Source organism: the organism of the source record quoted next, unplaced genomic scaffold, assembly GCF_019419815.1.
Source record: "Pyrus x bretschneideri cultivar Hongxiangsu unplaced genomic scaffold, Pyrus_bretschneideri_v1 Contig17, whole genome shotgun sequence".
Lineage (NCBI taxonomy): Eukaryota > Viridiplantae > Streptophyta > Magnoliopsida > Rosales > Rosaceae > Pyrus > Pyrus x bretschneideri.
The window spans coordinates 4256297-4275605 of NW_025999468.1; the positions used below are offsets into that span (position 1 = coordinate 4256297).

At 36.6% G+C, this 19309-nt stretch overlaps 1 protein-coding gene, 1 long non-coding RNA gene and 2 pseudogenes across 4 annotated transcripts; 3 read left to right on the forward strand and 1 right to left on the reverse strand.

Annotated features, from left to right (window-relative positions):
• The first annotated feature begins 2039 nt into the window (after positions 1-2039).
• On the forward strand, positions 2040-4127 carry LOC125476087 (annotated as a pseudogene).
• A 1518-nt stretch (positions 4128-5645) lies between these two features.
• LOC125476088 lies at positions 5646-7263 on the forward strand (annotated as a pseudogene).
• A 3421-nt stretch (positions 7264-10684) lies between these two features.
• LOC125475981 lies at positions 10685-12499 on the forward strand. Of its 2 annotated transcripts, XR_007257333.1 has the most exons (3): positions 11094-11668; positions 11769-12109; positions 12277-12499. It is a non-coding gene; the product is annotated as an uncharacterized LOC125475981 (long non-coding RNA). The 2 variants fall into 2 exon arrangements; XR_007257332.1 differs by having other exon boundaries at positions 10685-12109.
• Positions 12500-12964: 465 nt separating this feature from the next.
• On the reverse strand, positions 12965-18835 carry LOC125475975 (probable rhamnogalacturonate lyase B). Of its 2 annotated transcripts, XM_048581502.1 has the most exons (15): positions 18703-18835; positions 17814-17935; positions 17634-17693; positions 17081-17200; positions 16869-16988; positions 16408-16549; positions 16029-16199; positions 15477-15632; positions 15252-15358; positions 14990-15080; positions 14724-14865; positions 14464-14620; positions 13637-13753; positions 13380-13506; positions 12965-13293 (listed from the first exon to the last, which is right to left on the reverse strand). In XM_048581502.1, exons 1-15 carry the CDS (start codon positions 18742-18744, stop codon positions 13030-13032), a joined length of 1938 nt encoding a protein of 645 aa, XP_048437459.1. In that variant the 5' UTR covers positions 18745-18835; the 3' UTR covers positions 12965-13029. The 2 variants fall into 2 exon arrangements, with proteins under 2 accessions (XP_048437459.1, XP_048437460.1); XM_048581503.1 differs by lacking the exon at positions 16029-16199.
• Positions 18836-19309: the final 474 nt, after the last annotated feature.

Here is a 19309-nt window from a genome sequence, read left to right on the forward strand (position 1 = left end):
CCTCTACATGGAACAAATTGTGGAGAGCCTCGGTCACAGGTAAGGTTAAAATCTGTGCTTGGAAGGCTTGTTTCGATATCCTGCCTACTCGCTCGAACTTGGAAAAAAAAGGTTGGCGGTGGACAATGTCTATGTTTTTTTGTAGTTCCTCTTTGGAGTCGGCGCTACATGTGTTTAGTGCTTGTCCATTTAATCCTGATGTTAATTCCTTCCATATGGCGTGCAAGGAATGCCTTGTTATGGGATGGCAAGCTTGAGAATCCTACCCTGCTTAGCTACGCCGCGAATCTTCAGCTGGAGGCCTTTACCAATGCTCAACCCCGCCCTCTACAATTGAATTCCCGATGGTCTCTTCCTCCCACGGGTTGGGTTAAAGTCAATGTTGATGGTGCCTTTTGTGCTGCTTCCCAATTGGGGGGGATTGGCGTGGTATTCCACGACGAAGTCAGTAGCTATGCTGGAGGTTTTATTCACCGAGTATCTAATGTCAATAATCCCTATATGGTTGAACTGATGGCTGCTAGAGAAGGTCTTTATCGGGCTGTGCAACGTAATATGCAATGTATTTTCCTAGAGAGCGATGCTCTGCAAGTCATTCAGGGGGTTGGGAGCTTGAAGAGGGGGTCATCCTCTTTGGATTTGTTGGTGGATGATGTCCGGGAGAGTCTGCGAGGAATTGGGTCCTCTAAAATTTGTCATATTCGCAGTTCCGCCAATGGTGCGGCTCATAGACTGGCCAAGTTGGCCTTAGATTTTCCTTCCAGTTCTCATTGGTTTGAAGAACCTCCAGATTTAATCTAGGATATCCTCTTTGAAGATTGTATGCCTTCTTTTTGATATGAATAAAATCGTTATCATTTCCTCTATAAAAAAAAAAAGAAAAGTAAAAATGTTAAAAAGTAATAAATTATTATTATTATTTATTACTCCAAAAATATTACGATAAAGACATAATAACTTACTGAAATTATAAAGCCAACAAAATTCGTTACCAACAAGAAAACAGTTATTAGCGTTGGACAGAACAGAACAGAAAAAATGATAAATGAACTCCAAAAAACTAGCTTTGCACCGGTACGCAGTGGCTCTTCAGTAATTACTCCTCGCCCCGAAACTGTGACGGTGAAAGCTGAGCGTGAGCGCGCATACGCGGATAGAGTTGGAATAGTTGCTGTTTTTTTATGGTCATAATGGTAGTGAAGCTAATGATATGGCTTCCGAGCTGTTACGTATTTCGCTTTGCATATGCATTTTCTTGTCGGTGCTCCGTATTCTGCTATGTTGGAGAATGCTGCCTCAAGAACAGCAAGATTGCATAATTCGGATGGCTTTCAAGATCCTCAATCCGATATTACTAGGTGGTTTTTGTTTGTTTGAATAAATTCTTTAGTTTTATTTGCTTTCTTGATAATATTTTCATAATTTTGGTATTAATTTTAATTTACGTTCACTGATCATTTCTCAGGATTGAGCATTCATTGCAACCCCACTTTGATGCATTTTTCCAGTCGGACATTTTGACAGAAGCGTTGTTGAGGGCAATTCATGATATTGATGCAAAATTTTCCGAAGTATATCAACTTTTCTCTGCTTACTTAAAAATGTTCTTTTGCTTAATGTGTTATATCCAGTTACTCTTATGTTGATCTTGCTCTTATATGCTTATACTTGCCAAGGAAGCATCTGCAAAAAATATTAGTTCGGGTTCTGCGGCCATGATTGTACTACTAGCTGATGGTCAAATTTTAGTTGCTAATATTGGAGACTCGAAGCCTTTTTTGTGCTCGGAAAAATCTATGTATCCTGCTGAGTCTGAAGGTCAGAGGGGTTCTATCTCGTATCCTGTAATGGAATGTTTATTGTTTTAAAGCACATGCATTTTGGGTATAATGCTGTATAATGAGAACACATATTTCTTATTTGTGTGTGCTTGAAAATGCATAGGATTTGCTGTTTAGTTTTAATTTCAAAAGATAAAATGGTCGAGGATATATTTATTCTCTTGTTCTCGTACTGCAGCCACTCGTCCGAGGCTATACACTCAGTAGAGGCATAAATGTAATAATGGTCCTGTTTCATGTCCAAGAAACTATGAAATGTTCGAATTGGGCAACCCTGAGGTAATGACTTTTTCTGCCAAGGAATTGACAAGAGACCATCATCCAGGCAGAGATGATGAAAAGTTTCGGGTGGAAACTGCCGGTGGCTATGATCTTTCAGGTGGTGGTGTGCCTCGTATAAATCATATTTCACAAGCAATTGGTCGTGTCTCAATTGAAAGGTGAGGTTCAGTGACAAAAAGAAACTATGTAAACGGTAAACCCCATTTGATCCTATTGTACTTTGGCAAGAGCTTCTGATTTAGGATATGTTAATGATTCATTCTAATTTGGTTAGTACTCATCAACCTAATTTATGCTTTTACTCAAATTCTGCTTTCGCTCTTGATTGTCATCAGGTTTGGCGTTCTCTCTGCACCAGAGTTGACAGATTGGCAACCCCTGACTGTAAATGATACCTACCTTGTAGCTGCATCTGCTGGAGTTTCCAGGAAACTGAGCGTGCAGGATATTTGTGACTTAATGTAGGCAGCACAGAGATATAGTCATGGGAGTTCAGAGTTGTCTTCGCCCTGTTCATATCCATTAGCTGACTGCATAGTAAATACTGGACTGAAAAAGGGGAGTGTGGATAGTGTAGCAGCTGTAGTCGTCACATTGGTATCTCCTGGTTTTGCAGAAAGTTTGTTAAAGGAAAGATCAGTTGAAGAGAGGCCTTTGAAATTTGTTGAATGTTCAGGTGAGTTTCTTATGCTTTTAAACCTTCTTCAGTACCCTAATTTCATGGGGGAGGATTTGCAATCTTACCTTGTAAGAATGCAAGATTAAAGTGATAAGTAATATCAATTAAAGTGGTTGACTGGTCACGAGACTTGCAACCTTAGTACATTGATGAACAAAAGGTAGCATCTCATAGAAAGATATCAAAGAAGGGAACAAATGACAAGTAGAATTTCTTTTGATACCATATTTAAGAACATCATCACATGAATTCTTTCCTAATGTTTTCAGTGGTTAATACAGTCTTTTGATAATTCTTTAATTTGCATTGATCAGGCAATGTCTCTGCATATGACCTAAAGCAAATGGAGCATGCTCAAGTCGCTAATTCCAAATTTGAGAGGTTACTGGTAAGCCTTAAATCAAATTACTTTGTCATTTTACATTTTCTTTTTTCCTCCTAATGTAGACTTCCATTCTGTTTGTAGCCGTTGAGAAAATTGGATGGCTAACTGTGAACAGAATGAATACTGCTTACTTTTACCATATTGGCTGTTCAGCAGCTTGATGAACGTGCGGATTACATGTTGCAAGCAACAGACAAGCACAAAAGTCATCTGTATGACATGCCTCAGGTTCAATCGGATACCGCTGACCAACTGTATGGTAAGTGGATGCAGGTGCCAAATCCAGGACTTCATTGCATGTTAGTTTTGGAAATATACTTAGCATTAATAACGTGTGATATTGTTGTTGCTTTTAATTAGTTCAATGGCAAGCCTGTGAAGTCGCTCTACAAACCGTCTTTGAAATTTTCTCTTCTTACCATGCAATTAATTATATCGTCTAGAGTCACTCAACACACAAAAAAGCACTTAACACATAAGTGCACACACACATGCACATTCCTGATGTACAGTAGAAGCTAGAAATTGAGACGAACAAGGTTTACCAGGATTGTATTGCATTGGTATATTTTACACACAGAAACTTTTACTGTTTCCTTTTGTTCTGATTTTAGGCGGACCTCTTATGCTGTTCCATAACCCGGATTTGTGTATGCACCTGCCAATGACTGGCAACAATGCTAAGAACCAATCTACAAATTCTGGAGGCTTTTCAACGTCCCTTCCCCTGTTTGATTCAATTTCATTCGACAAAACTGGTTTAAATAGTGAATCATTTGAATATTCAGTGCCTCAGAGGAGGTACAAATATTTTCTTTACTTGATTGTCTCTGCATGGTGTCCTTGGTGAAGTAGATCATAAGACCAGTATGTTGTGACCTTGGCCAGAATGTTGTACAACTGCAGAGTTTGCATGTGGGCAATATCTGGTTTTTACTGAACTTTGGTTGGAGTCTTTGATCTTAGTTTTGACTTGATGTATATATGCATAATCACTCATTCAGGCTCACAATGAAGAGCAGAAGAGAAATTCCATTGCTTGCTGTAGTGGTCTTGTGTATCTACTTGATTAAATTTCACTTGCAAGTGTGATGCATATCATTTGAAAATATATCTTGGTGTTTATATCCATTCTCCTGCAAGTGAGATGCCACCTTTTTTTTGCTCTTTTAAGTTTATGCTTATGCTATACTCTAACCATGCTGTATGTTGATTTGATACTGAATCTTATTGCCAGAAGATATCTAAGAAACATTGTCGTTACTGGCTGGTAGGTATGTTCTAAAAATGCGGTTTGGCCATGGATCATATGCAGAAGTATGGCTGGCTTATAATCTGGACTATCATCAAGACAGCAATGCTTCATACTCGAGTGGGAAAAATAGCACTATATCTAGTTATCTTTTTAGTTTTATGACGCACACATCAGAGATTAACTCATTTGCTCACTATTTTCATGCAGGCCCTCCTGATGACAACTTGTTCATTTGAAAACGCATGATGGTAAATTCCTTTGTTCACTTAAAGTTTGCAACCAGATGTGGTTCAGTAGATCCTGATATTATTTTGACTGTGCAGTGGATCATGTTTAGCATTAGCTGCATTTCTTTTAAACTTATTTTCAATTTTTTTCTGCAGAACCTGATTTCGTTCTGTTTTCTTTGTATGTATAGTCGCTTGATTTGTACTAAAATAAAGACATTGACAAGTAACACTGAAAACTAAGAAGTGCTTCACACAGCATTAGACCAAAATTGGGTTTGTCAGAATTAACATCCTAATAGATACTTTTGCTCATCTTAAGAACTGTTGCCTAGTTATTTCTTAAGTTGTTGGCCTGTTTCTCATTTTTTTGTATTTCCAATGAAGTTGGACTGTTAAGATCATTCGACAAATACATCAGAACATTCAATTTAAATCTGGTATCAGGCTTCTGCTTTAAAAGCATGCTGAGACTATAAGCTCTTACTGGTTCTTGATGTTTCATCCATTGGTTCTGTAAAGAGTTATTTACTATCTCATAGTCATGCTTCCATGTTTGCTTAGTTCTTGTTTATTGAATATTTTTAGAGATAAGAGTTCTGATATTTCATGGAATGTCTTTTGATGAATTTTTACAGCTGGTATTATTCTAAATTCTTAATAGCGGTCTGACTGGGAATTTGATAATTATCTCACAGATGGAGAGAGGGGCTTCTGTTTACTTAAGTGGTTTAAGGGAAAAGCATTTTGGAGAATTTTTCCTAAAAGCCTCCTTGTGTTGAAGGTTCAGTATCAGTTGGAGCACTAAGCTTCGTCTTTAATAATTCTCAATTGAATTTCGATAACCTGTTACTCTAATCAACTGACTCAATGGCATATGGAATAGGAATGCGTAGAGGTTTTTGTGAAGAAGGTTTGAAACATATTGCAAGCTATGTAGAGTCGGTAGAGGTTTTTGTAAATAAGGTTTCGATAACCTGTTACTCTAATCAACTTACTCGATCTGCACCAATTGGATATTGCAAGGTGCTGTTTCTAAATTGTCATATAAATAATTACTCTGTGCAGAGCTACTCTGTTTCTAAATTGTCATATGAATAATTATGCTTAGTTCATTAATGAATTCTCAGGTTTAAGCATTCGTTGCAAGCAAACTTTGACAATTCTTTTCGCTTTGACATCTTGAAAGAAGCATTGTTGAGGGCAGTTCATGATATTGATGCAAAATTTTCTAAGGTATATTTTTATCTCTTCTAATTGTTTTTTCTCTGCTTTCTTTGAATTATTCTGCATATATAGTGTTCTATCTGCTTACTACCGTATTGAGGTTCCTGCTATTCATTTTTGAAGGTTGCGTTTATGTAGAATCTAAATTCCGGTTCTACTGCCACGATTATACTACTTTTGGATGGTCAAATCTTAGTTGCCAATATTGGAGACTCAAAGGCCTTTTTGTGCTCGGAAAAATTTCAAACTCTTGCAGAGGCTAAAGGTATTTTTCTTTCTTTTTTCGGTGTAAAGGTGCATCTGTTTTAGGTAACATGGTTTATTGGGAACTTTATGTGATGTTTCTTCTCTCTTGCTCTCTTAAAATCATGTAGTTTTCTGCATGCATGTATGGATCATTGAGCGTGAGACTATTTAGTTTGTATGTGGAAAGATTAAAAGCACAACAGAAGTTATTTATCTTCTGATGTTTGTGGTTATTGCAGCTGCTTATTTAAGATTGCATGTGGAGGAAAGGCGTAATGGTGTTATCTCACATCGAAGGTGCAATAAAAACTTTGAATTAGCTCCTGCGGATGAGTTGGTGCATTTATCTGTTAAGGAATTGACGAGATCATCATCCAGACAGAGACGATGAAAAACTTAGGGTGGAAAGTGCTGGTGGAAATGTTCTTGAATGAGCTGGTGTGCCTTGAGTAAATGGTCAGCTGGCTGTTACCCGATCTATTGGTGACATCTCCTTTAAAAGGTAAGAAGTTAAAGAATAATAGGATTATTTTTAAAGTTTGCATTCCTTCTTTTCTTGCTATTGATCGAACAACGAAATTAAAAGATGTGCTGGTTTAAATGTCTCGTCTCTTGTGACATGTAACTAATTTAAGTTGTTCTTGTCTGTCATCAGTTTTGGTGTTGTATCAGAACCGGAGTTGACAGATTGGCAACCCCTGACTGTAAATGATACATATCTTGTGGCTACATCTGACGGAGTTTTTGAGAAGCTGAACTTGCAGGCTGTTTGCGATCTGTTGTGGGAAGCACGAAGTCATCATCCTACGAAATTGGAGCTCTCTTCGGCAGGTTCATACTCATTAGCTGACCGCATTGTAAGTACTGCATTTGAAAAGTGCAGTATGGATAATATGGCAGGTGTTGTAGTTCCATTGGCATCTTCTGGTTTTTCTCAAACGGAGCCATTGCTACGTGTTTTCTCATTTGCAGCTAACAACTCCTCTTGAGTTCATACAGGGTCTTTCGCAACTCGCTTGTTTTTCTCTCATGCAAGAAAATGTGCCAATCAAATGTAAATACATTAGAAATGACTTGTACGAAAGATTTTTCTGATTGATTCAACTGTTCAAATTCTGCTAGCACGAAATCATCTGGAGCTTTACTACAAACTTTGATTAGCTATCTGTGTTTTGACAAAACGGCGAACATGCTTAGTACATACATGTTACAAGCAAGGATGAAGCATGGAGATCATTTATGTGTAAGTACAGTCATGAAATCGACGACTGACTTACCTCTACGCAGATTTCAGTCGTGGACGGAATTTTATTTAGTCAGCTAGCCTTTGTATCCTGTGATCTTCTTGTTGCTTCAACTTATTAGTTGTCACTTGTATGGCAAGGCAAGCCTGTGAAGTTGATGTTTGTTCAAACATGTGTTTCCTATGTGTGTTTAAATTTATCACGTCTTATTAATTTTGTATGCTTATGAATATTATACTAAAATTGAGTTGCACATCCGTTGCTGCACACCTTAATTTTTTGTAACCTTCGAATTGAATAGATTAAAAATAAACAAGAGACGGAAACAAGAAAATGTGTTCCCCATGAAATTGAGTAAATGTTGCTCTTGGTTTTATATTTCGGAATGATATCGTGGCCTAGGTTCGTGCCCAAGTCCTTTGTATTTTTAAGTCAAAGTCAAATTTTATCATATTAGTAATTTCGTTTGCGAAATTGCACATATATAATCTCGCACTTGAACAAAAAGGATTTACAATCAACAACATACACCTAGACTTTGCTACATGTGGTAATGTGACATTTTGTTATGTGGGCAACTTGTGTAGAACAAATTTATCGATACGTGATATTGTAATGTCACATAGAGAAACACATGTTATTGAATTGTTAGAGTTTTACTATAAACTTTGATTGGCTTTGTTTTGACAAGATTATTTAGCTTCGATAACATGCTTGGTACATACATGTTTCAAGCAAGGATGAAGAATGAAGATCATTTATGTGTATGATTGACCAACATAACGGTATGCATAGTCGTGAAATCTGCGTAGAGCAAAATTCACGATTGACTTAGCTGTATGCAAATTTTAGTCGTGGATAGAACTTTATTGATTGAGCTAGCCTTTGTAACCTGTAATCTTCTTGTTGCTTCTACTTATTAGTTGTAACTTGTATGGCAAGGCAAGCCTGTGAAGTTGCTGCTTGTTAAAACATGTGTTTTTTGTGTGTGTTTAAATTTATCACCTCTTATTACTTTTGTATGCTTATGAATATTATACCAAAAATTGAGTTGCACGTCCGTTGCTGCACCCTTAATTTTTTTTTTTTTTGAGATTCGAATTGAATAAATTAAAAATAAACAAGAGACAGAAAAAAGAAAATTTGTTCTTTAAGAATAGTAAATGTTTCTCTTATATAGATATAGATGCATAACTCTAGCTTCGCCTTTATTTTACCAACATAATGAAAACCCTTATTTATTTTGATATGAATCTCCAATTAAGTTGGCTCTTCCAAACTTAACTACTTTCTTCGTCATACTTTACTTAGGATGCTGTAGCGGAGGTTTTATTATTCGGAATGATCTCGTGGCCTAGCTTCGTGCCCGAGTCCATTTTTTTAACTCTAAGTTCAAATTTTATCAAATTAGTAATTTCGTTTGGAAATTGCACATATATAATATACCAATTGAACAAAAAAGATTCAGAGTCAATCACTTACACCTAGACATTGTTACATGTGGTAATGTGACACTAATAGTAAATATATTGTTACGAGGATAACTTATGTAAAATAAATTTATCGGTACCTGGTATACTAAATGAATAATATAATGTTATATGAAGAATCACATGTTATTGAATTATTAGATTAAAATGTTTGATATCAATGTACGTATTCATGTAAGTTTTTTTTAATTTTTGTGTTATAATTTAGGCTAAATATCAGTTTATTACTCTCATGTTTCATGGTTTTCAAAATTTAGTACATCAAGTTTTTTTCGTTCCAGAGTCATACCTAAATTATAAATTTTGGGATAGTCTCATACATCCGTTAGTCAAATTGTTAAGTCTCCCGTTAACTGATGATGTGACGTCTATATGAACAATGACTGGGAATCACGTATCAATAGGGCCCACTTGAATATTAAAAAACTTAAAAAATAAAATAAAATCCCCCGCCGCCCCCCCCCCCCCCGGGGCGCCGCGTCTCCTACCTCCTCCATCCCCCTCTCTCCCTTCCTTCCTCTCCAACCCGCATGTCCCTCCCTTCCATCTCTCCTCTGCAACCCGCAACTCCTCCACCATTCCTTTCCACACCACCACCTCCTCCACCATTCCTCTCCAAACCCCTACCCTCTTCTTCCTCCTCCTTCTCCTGCACCCCAACCCTCGTCTTTGGCGGTCCACAGCCAACCCGTCCCCAAGCCCCCCTGGAGACAATGCCATTTTCCGTTTTCGCCGATGTGGATCCGGCCTCTGCTTTCGTCGTCACTCCGCCGAGGAAGCTGCAGTCCGATGAGCTCGCCACGGTTCAGCTCTTTCAGGAGAACACTCCCTCTGTTGTTTACATCAACAATCTTGCAGCCAGGTACTATTGAAGTTTGAACCTTTTGGATTTTGCTGAAAATTGGGCCACTTTTGGAATGGGGAGAGAGAAAGAGTCGCGGAAGTGAGGGGAGGAGTCGTGGGAGTCCGGGTAGGAGTGGTGAGAGAGGAAGAGTGTTGGGGGTGGTAATTACAACAAATTATGATAAAACCCACATCAACGTTTCCACAAATTAAAAAAACCCAAGTCCTAAAATCCGGAAAGAAAAGCAAAAGTTTGAAATTTTGAATGGGGGCAAGCCAAAATTTTACATAGCAAAACAACATTTTGTGAAAAAGCCAAAAGCAAAAAATGATGATGAAATGAATCCAAGGGAAAAGAAAGATGAAATTTTGGGAAGTACTTGAAGGACGTTTTGGCTCAAGAAGGAGTAATGGGGGCCTCTCATTTCTATGACGCCATAGCCTCGAGGTTTTTCGGGACGATCTTCGTTCTTCTCGAAGTACTTTCATTTGTATGCCGCCATCGTCTTCCTCCTCAGGAATCGAGCTCACAGGACGAATCAGAGACTGAGAGAAAGGGGTGGGAGCGTGGGATTCGGGGAAGGCGAAGGTGTTTTTTTTTTTTTTTTGAATAATTTATTTTTGAATTTTGAATTTCCACGTGGACTCTTTAATGACATATGGCGTTCAATCATTGTCACATAGGCACCACGTCATCAGTTAACGGGAGACTTAACAGTTTGACTAAGAGATGTATGAGATTGTCCCAAAATTTACATTTTAGATATGATTCTGAGACGAAAAAAATTTGATATGCTAAATGTTGAAAACCACGAAATATAAGAATAATAAATTAAAATTTACCTTATAATTTTAAGTAAACAATAAAGACATAAAAAATTACATATCACTCTTATCGTCTACTGATATGACCAAAACCACGAAATATAAGAATAATAAATTAAAATTTACCTTATAATTTTAAGTAAACAATAAAGACATAAAAAATTACATATCACTCTTATCGTCTACTGATATGACCAAAATTTGATGTTAGATACGAGACCACGCCGGATCTCGATCCGATGTAACACATAAGACATAAGATCCATTTTTCGTTGACGTGAAAGCCACGTTTTAGTGGACAAAAAAATAGTTTGATTAAAAAAAATAGTTTGATTAAAAAAAATAGTTAAAATAGAAAGAGAAGTTAAACATAAAGAAAAGCTTAATGGATGACTAAAAAAGCAACATCGATTCTCACTCGACCGATCACGCAGTACTGGTTTTCTAGACTCTACCATATAATAAAGAAGGAAGCTAAGACTGTAAGAGCAGTTTCATCGTTGTTAAGATCCTTTCGGGCTATTCATTATTTAATTCATCCAATAAACAATAATGATTTTTAATGAACAGTAATTATCTTTTGCATTTCCATCCTTATATTGAATAACCCTGATAATAGATAATAAAATATTAGTATTTTTTTAAAATAATACAAAATAATTTTATTTGTAATTTCAGATAAGATTTTTAATCCATCTCATTGTAGTACTTTCTATTAATTTTTTTTTTCTTTTCTTTTCACATGGTGCAGCACACCATTCCAAAACTTTCGTTTTTTTCTTCACATGGTGCCGATGCACCATTTCAAAACCTTTTTTTTATTATTTTTTCTTCTTCTTTTCACATGATGCCAACGCACCATTCCAAAAGTTATGTGTTCTTTTTTTCTTTCTTTTTCAGTTGCTCTGCTCTCTCTCACTTTTAGCTCCAGCGGCAGGGCCTTAAATTCACAGTTTTTCCTTAGTTAAAATCTCTCTCTCTCTCTCCACACCCCCCCCCAAAAAAAAAAAAATCCCAAATCGTGTGAGGTGAATGCGGTGTGGGGTGCGGCGACAACTGCCGTGGAGGAGGGACTGGATCTCTTTCATTTATCTGTGGGTGTATCATCAGTCTCGGCGTGAGCGGTTGAGTTCCAAGCCAGAGTTTTACATTTTTTTAAATTTTTTATTAATATTATATATTTTTATTAATTTTATATTATGACTGATGTCGTCTTGACGTCAGCCCACGTCACAAGGCCGTCGGGCTCTCGGGCAGGCAATCCCTACCGAACATGTCCCTTGAGCTGGCATACGCTGGACCTTATCCGCCGGCCTATTTGACTCTATTCCATCCCTAGTCCACCGGGTAATACACCACGGTGGAACTGCTCTAAGACGTGGATGTGTTGTTTAGCTGCCACGACTCTCGTGACTCTGCGACACACTCTACAAAACAAAACGTCTACTCAACTTCTCTCTCTCTTCACTCTCTCTCTCTCTTTGGATTTTGGATGAGTGCTAATCCTCCCGACTGCTCAAGGCAAAGAAATTTTTCGTTATGTTAAGGCATGCTTCGTTGGTCAGGTTAGTTTATTTCTTGCTTTAATGGCTTAGCTATTTACAGACGTGAGCGTAACCATATTGGCTAAATCGGATTTGAGCTGTCACACCGGCTGGAACGGATGTACGCAAAGGCGTGTTCTTTCTTGTGCGATATTAATTTTTATGACGGTTGATTGATGTTGGAGCAGGCTAAGAAGTTGACAGCAAGGAATGAGCAGGAAGCAACAGAAGCCGAGCTTCAGACAGCCAAAATCCAAGTTGAAGCAGCTGATACCGCTGAGGATACCAAAAACAGACTCCACATGTAATGTAATTGCTCTAACAGTTCCACCTTTTTTTCTTTTGTTATAATTAAGCAGAATATTTTGCAATTTAAAATTTTGAATTGATTTATATTGTTTGATTTCTGAATTTCTCTTTCCAACTAGATTCTTTTGCCTCCAAATTAGATGCATTTTCCTTCTTAGAATATAAGAAGAAAAATTGTTGCTTCACATCCTGCCAATTAATTTGGGATAGTACAGCATTCACCCATTTTTACTTCCCATGTTAATTTTTGCCAAAAATATTTGAATATCAATCTCATAAATATCATCGATTTAGATGATATCATAAGCATCATATTAAATTTCATCAATCGAATTACTTTTTCAAGGAAAACAAGAAATTGATTTTTTTTCAGTTTATTCGATCTAATAGCAGAAAATCGAGAGAGATCTGTGAGAAGTCAAAATAAGGGTGTGGATAGCACTACCTTTACTTTAACTTTTTATAATGTGTAAATAATGTGCATTCACATATGATCCAACAAGTGCATAAAAACACACAACAAATAAGAAATAAGAAATCGCCAGAGAGTATGATAACTTTAAGGTATTTATACGTTAAATTTTAATATTATCCTCATTAATTTGTGTTAATTAAAGAAGCACAGATATAATTTAGGTGGTACTGGAAGAAGAAGATGATGGACCTTCTAAACGAATATAGTCATACATGAGTCCATGGAAAGGAGCCAAAGGGCTAGTGCTCATTGTTTGCGTTAGAAATAGGGTATTGGCTCCTTCCACCAGCAATGTGCCTGGTATATCTATGTTATACAGCCAGTACAGACCATGGATTCCATGCCTAGCAATTGTATTGTCCTTTCCAATCACTCCGGTCGTAAACAGCGGAGGGTCGGCTTTCGAATCATTTATTTGAATCTTCAATAGGAAAAAAAACAACAAAAGCAACCAGATTAGTTAGAGCATTGGTTACACTTACATGCAATTCTACACATAACATGTACCTGTAATTCTGCAATGTTTGCAGTAGCAAGGGCTATTCGAAGTTTGAGGGTATCACTTTCACTGAAATGCTTAAGTTGAAACTTGATTTGCCATGTAGTGCCTTGATATGTGTCATCATCTTTCTTCCTATATATTGTGAAACAAAAGGCTCGAAGTTAAGGATACGGATTTAATTTCGAAATTTATTTGTTAAGTTAACTACTCACAAAGAATGACACATTGAGAAAGTAAAGCCAATGTAGGTTAGGAACTCCACCTAGGAACCTGGGCGAAGAACCAATCTTTAGTATAGTCACTGGTGCCGATGCTGTAAATTAAATCTTCATCAGGATATAACTCTTGATATCTTTCCCATAATCCGTACTGCCTGAACCTGAAAGTGTAGGTAAGAAAATGATCAAGATCTTTTATTTAGTGGAACATGAAGAAAGTTGAGGTTCCACCATAATCAAGTGATAATATGGAAGGTAACCAACTACTTATAAGCACATGTAAAGTCTTTTTTTTTACCGATGTAGGATTAATATTCTCAACCGAACATACACACACATATAGGAAAATGTGTTAGCAAATGAAAGGATGACAAAAGAAAAAAAAAAAAAACTCATGGCAAAATTGTTCTTATTCTACTGACAAACAAAGAACACAAACTTCTATAAAATTACAAAAAAGTGTATTTATAAAGACCTGATCTTGAAACAAAAGGGTTCACGATTAATTGAGAAAGCCCTAATACATAAAATACCACAAAAGAATACCCTAACATAAAAAAAAAAACCAAATTGCTAACTTGCTAACTTTTCCAACAAAATGTTCTCTTGGTTCTCTTGCTAGACTGATGTCTATGTTGCTAGCTAACTGTGAATCTAGATCACGCATTCAAGCAAAAGCCAAAATCAAGTTGATGAATGGTGGCAACTAGCCATCTTATCTTTGCCAAAGATGTCTGACTAGAGAACATTTATCTGTGATGTATAGTCGCTTATACGTTCACAGACTACTATAGTACTAATGTAGATTTCTGTGACTAAATTTAAATTCCATAGAGATGAAGTGGTCAGTTAACCAAGCTCGAAAGCTAACCTATCAGGATGGTTGACATAAAGTTTATTGATATACATTGGATTAGGATCAGGAATATAGAATTCAGCAGCAGAACGATCAGGGATGCCAATTTCCCACAGCGTTGGTCCATCTCTTGGAGGCTCATATACAATATCATCCACATCAATATCACCACCTGCTTATTAATATAGACATATATTAAAGTATTGATCATAACTCAATTTTACGTAGCGGTAATTCATCAAATCTTCTGGAAGAGAAAAGTATGAGAGAGAGACCTGCTGTTATGCTAATAGTTGCGTCATATCGATAATCTCCAATAAAACCGGGACACCATGCATAGAGATTATAGTCACCCTCACGTATATTCTGAATAGAGTAATATCCTTTCTCATCTGCCCTAGTCCAGAACTGGTAGCCCTGATATATAAAATGCAAACATTGTCAACCAATTGAGTTGCAATACTCCGTCGTACTAGTTCCTGTTTTTCGAGTTCTCGGAAAAAGGTACTTGCTCGGTTATAAAGTTGAGAAAACAAATCACCTTACAATCTCTTTGCCATGATCCAGCGTCTCCTGGTGGTGCCAAGCCTACATACGCACCGTTTCCAGGTATGCGATCTTTACTAACATACCTAGACATGTGTAGATTTAAGTAGAATTTTGGACGAATTTCACAAAAACTGGGAATAAAAGACGGTATATACAATTCTCATGATATCTATCTACTTCCAATAATCTACTAATTAGTTAGCTTAAGTAATATTACATGACGAGGTGTTTTTATTTGGGTTAAGTACTAGTACCTATCCAGAATCTGTATTCTACCCTTAACATTACCCCGTTGATCCGACGGCGGATAATCCTTGGAAGCAGGAAACTTGTAAGGCCAGCTTTGCACTTCTGTCATCATCTGAATATCCAAAGTAAATGTTCTAGCTACTTATTAGTTATTAGTCTTTGAATTTTTTGAACATAAATGAATATAAATACTTTTAGAGTTTGTTTAAATTAGAATAAAAAAGGTCGACCTGTTTTTTTGCATCATCCCAAAGTGGTGATGGATCAGTTGCATCGGACGCAGAATTAAGATAAATGAATACGGGGCCAAAAACTTTCTTCCACGGTTCATCTGGTTTCAGCTTCAGTACTAGGTCCTCTCCTGAATAATGAGCGCTAAGAAACATCTGCTTTGTATTTTCAACAATATAAATCAACTTATTTCTAAGAAGAAAGAAAGTATAATATAGTTAATTCTGTAGATTTTTTCAAATATTCTACTCTTAAGTTTTCGACGTGAGATGTATCTTGTATTTTGTAACACTGCTTGTTGTCAATGGATGCAACCAAGGGCGGAGCCAACTACTGACTGCCCTGGCCTCTAGCATTCCCCAAGTTTTAAAAGATGAAATTGTTTGCTGTTAAGATAAGCATGCTATGGTCTTTATTGCACAGAACAAAAATTTAGCCTACCCTCAATGTTTAAATTTCACTACACACTCATATTTTAAGAAAATTGAATTAGTTCACCCTTATTTAAATTCGTAACTCTGCCGTTGCTTGCAACAATTTATTTCATTTACCGCAAGGCAAAAGGGGCCAACATGGGAGGTGAGATTCTGTTTGAAAGGTCCACCGGATCGAAATTCATCACTGGGTGTTATTTGCCAAAAGCCAACGGGTGGGTCCATACATACCCAACCATGAACATGCAGGTTTTGGTTCTCGCATGAGTATTCGTACTTATCATCCACCTACAATTTGCAATTGTATTTTTTTAATTATTAATAAATATTATATTTATTTTCGAAAAAACTTTTGTATAGAAATTTGGTAAACCCTAACCTTACTAAACCAACCATTAACCCTAGTTTTGAACTCTGATACAATTAAGTTCAAGAATATTTTCGTAATTAACCCTAGCTAGTAGCTAGACCTCTTTATAGAGGAGGATAGATTTACCTCTCCCTTGAATTCTGGCTCTATAGGATCGACAAGAAGGACTGCTTCAGGGTAAGCTAGGGCTTGACTTCTCTCAGGAGATCGATCGTCAGGGAGGGGCATGTATCTTTGCCTGTTATCTGCTATGGCCATATAGTGAAACCTGATAAATCACCCACCAAAAATATTAAAGATAGTCAATTAGTATTCCCAGTAAATAACATACTAGCTTATATACAATTATTGTTAACGTTTCATTATTTGAACTCTAAGACTTCATAGGGCTGTGAAGCTGAAATATGATCTCTTGCAAGGAATCACAATTTTTAACAACAAAATAATCATTTTGCGTTCATACTTTCCACTACGGAGGAACAACGATTACTATTTCGATTACTATTTTTTAGTGTTGATAACAACGACGACAAATTATATAGCTAACTTGATTATTGATAGAAAACAATGAAGAAAGTTTTATCTACTTTTCTTTTCTGAGCCTGAAGACAATCCTGGTCTGTGGAAGGTTGAAAGGAGGCCATTCTTTCAAGTGCTCATAGATGGCATATGAGTAGAAGCCTGAAGAATTACGAAGCATTATAAATCTGCAAAATGTAATGTCATGTTATCAAGACTCTGACACTCGATTATTAGTTCAAGTTTTTCATTTCTTAAGAACTACGTGAATTATTCAAACCTTTTATCTATTTTGAGAGGGACAAGTTCTCCCTTTTGAGACGGATTCCACTTTCTTGTGAAGGAGATCTCTACTTGGTCCTCGTTTTCCACTCGAACCTTGAATTTTGTCCCTTTAATCCTGTACAGGAGCCACAATTATTGCTTAGAAGAGAAGCCATGAACACTACAAGAAAAGTTGACAAGATCGCCACTAATATTATTGTACAAAATGAGGTGGGTAAAGGCAATGTTCACCTTTTGCCGCTGATAAAGTTTTATCCACTTCATTTTATACCACTAACATGTTAGCGGTTATTGACAACTTTTCTTGTAGTGTTGACTAAACGATTTGATACAAGAGATATAAAAATCAATAATTTAAAGACTCTTAGATTAAGTCCAAAGCTTAAGCTGCTATTGGATTTAGTACAATTCATTTTCTTATCGATTTAGGTCCAATGGACCTTTTTTTCTGCCACATTTTCCCTTTAAGGATTTAGTCCAATTGGCCTGAAAAACTGGATTTATATCTAGTTTTCTCAACACTTTAATAGTAGAGTAGTCTTACGTACACATCAAATGTCCCGGTTGTGCCCACACTTCCTGCTTCACTCCAAACAAGGTCCCAATACCTTCAAATTTCCAAGTTTTAGTATAAGTAAAACTGTTCACACCTAATTTCGGTACTGTTTCAACATTGATCATGAACGAAGAAAATAACTATAAGCAGTTACATGGTGAAGTATATATACCCTCTATTTACTTCTTCATCAAGAACTTCGAGCAAATTGTCAATGCCATTGTATTGTATTTTGGTAACAATTCCATCTGGTTTTGATAACGTAACTTGGAGTATGCCATTATCCATGACCACCTGTTTGCGGAAAAGGTTCAATACAATATATTACGCATGTGACAATTTTTTTGGGGTCTCAGACATTTTATTTAGGTTAATTTTGACATAAATTACAATTTAGTAATGCCAGAAAATGCTCATTGGTGCAAAAAGATGACAGAGATTTGCTCTAATTAAGCCTCTAACCTAAATGTTGTACTTGCAATGTTTTTAGTGATATTGGGAGAGGAGAATCGAATTTGAGACCTCGAGTGAACTTATGTGAATGCTTTATTAGGGTAAAAATTTGAGTGCTTCTGTTTTAATCTAACATTTGGCTAGTCCACTCAACATATAAGGTTAATTCTGTCACCTTATTAATTTTACAATCATGAGTTTGAACTCATCGCCGCTTCTATCAAAATATAATCTGGAAGTTATGTTTCACCATGATGACCACAACCATATGGTAATCATGATTGCCTGATTGGCTAGCCGGTATTATGTTGTCTGAAATTCCAACAATTTCGGAGTACACCCACACACTTGGTTTACCATGCATATTGTAAGTTTCGTGAAGTTTACGTAGAAAAAGGCCAAAAAACAAAACCCACATGACGAAGTGACGGGATCATCAAAACCAAATTAACATGAAATTAAGTAGCGCTCTATCATAATTTGCATCCTGTTAAACATCCTAAGACCAAAGATAGAATCCATTCACTTCGCTTAACGATCAATCTAATCTTGAAATACATGCATATACATTTATTAGGGTTCTATATATATAGCATGATGAAACTTACATAACGGTCCTGAATAATCAGTTGCACGCTCTGAGATGACATATAGTGAGGCTTCGATCGATCGATCTCTAGCTATAGCGATCTTACGAGCCTGCTTCTTTGGCAGAACAAAAATCTCAATGACAGTGTGGCGTTTGAGGTACTTCATGAATTGCATATATATAAAGAAGTTGTCTTTCTGCTGGTGCGGGGTTTTCTTCAACTTCAAAATTAAGCGTTCTTACTTTTACTTCTCTCTTGCGTGCGAATTTGAAAAATGGATTATTCTATGATGTGCAAAAAGCAAAAAGCAAAAAGCCGCACCAAACCCATCAGTCATGAACAATGTGTGCATATCTGTTCCTTCTTTAGGGTACAATCAAGGAATCCGTGCTATTGAAATTTGATCTAACAGCTACTAATAGAATCTCATTTTAAAAGTTATAATAACTTCATCCGTTGAATCAAATTTTAATAGTTCAGATTCTCTGATTTGATGGATTAGGAGGAAGAGATCCAGAGATAGATCATTTTCCATAACGATCTCAATGTGATGTTTTGCGAACCTCACCAAATATTCTTGATGCCTTTAAAGTCTGAAGTCGATGTCAACTGATTAAACTTTCTT

Coding starts and splice junctions, on each gene's coding strand:
- LOC125475975 (XM_048581502.1), bottom strand. CDS start 18,744: ATGTCATCTCAGAGCGTGCAACTGATTATTCAGGACCGTTAT. Junction 16,989..17,080: donor CCTCTCAAAATAGATAAAAG/GTTTGAATAATT, acceptor TACATTTTGCAG/ATTTATAATGCTTCGTAATT. Junction 15,359..15,476: donor GGGATGATGCAAAAAAACAG/GTCGACCTTTTT, acceptor TTGGATATTCAG/ATGATGACAGAAGTGCAAAG.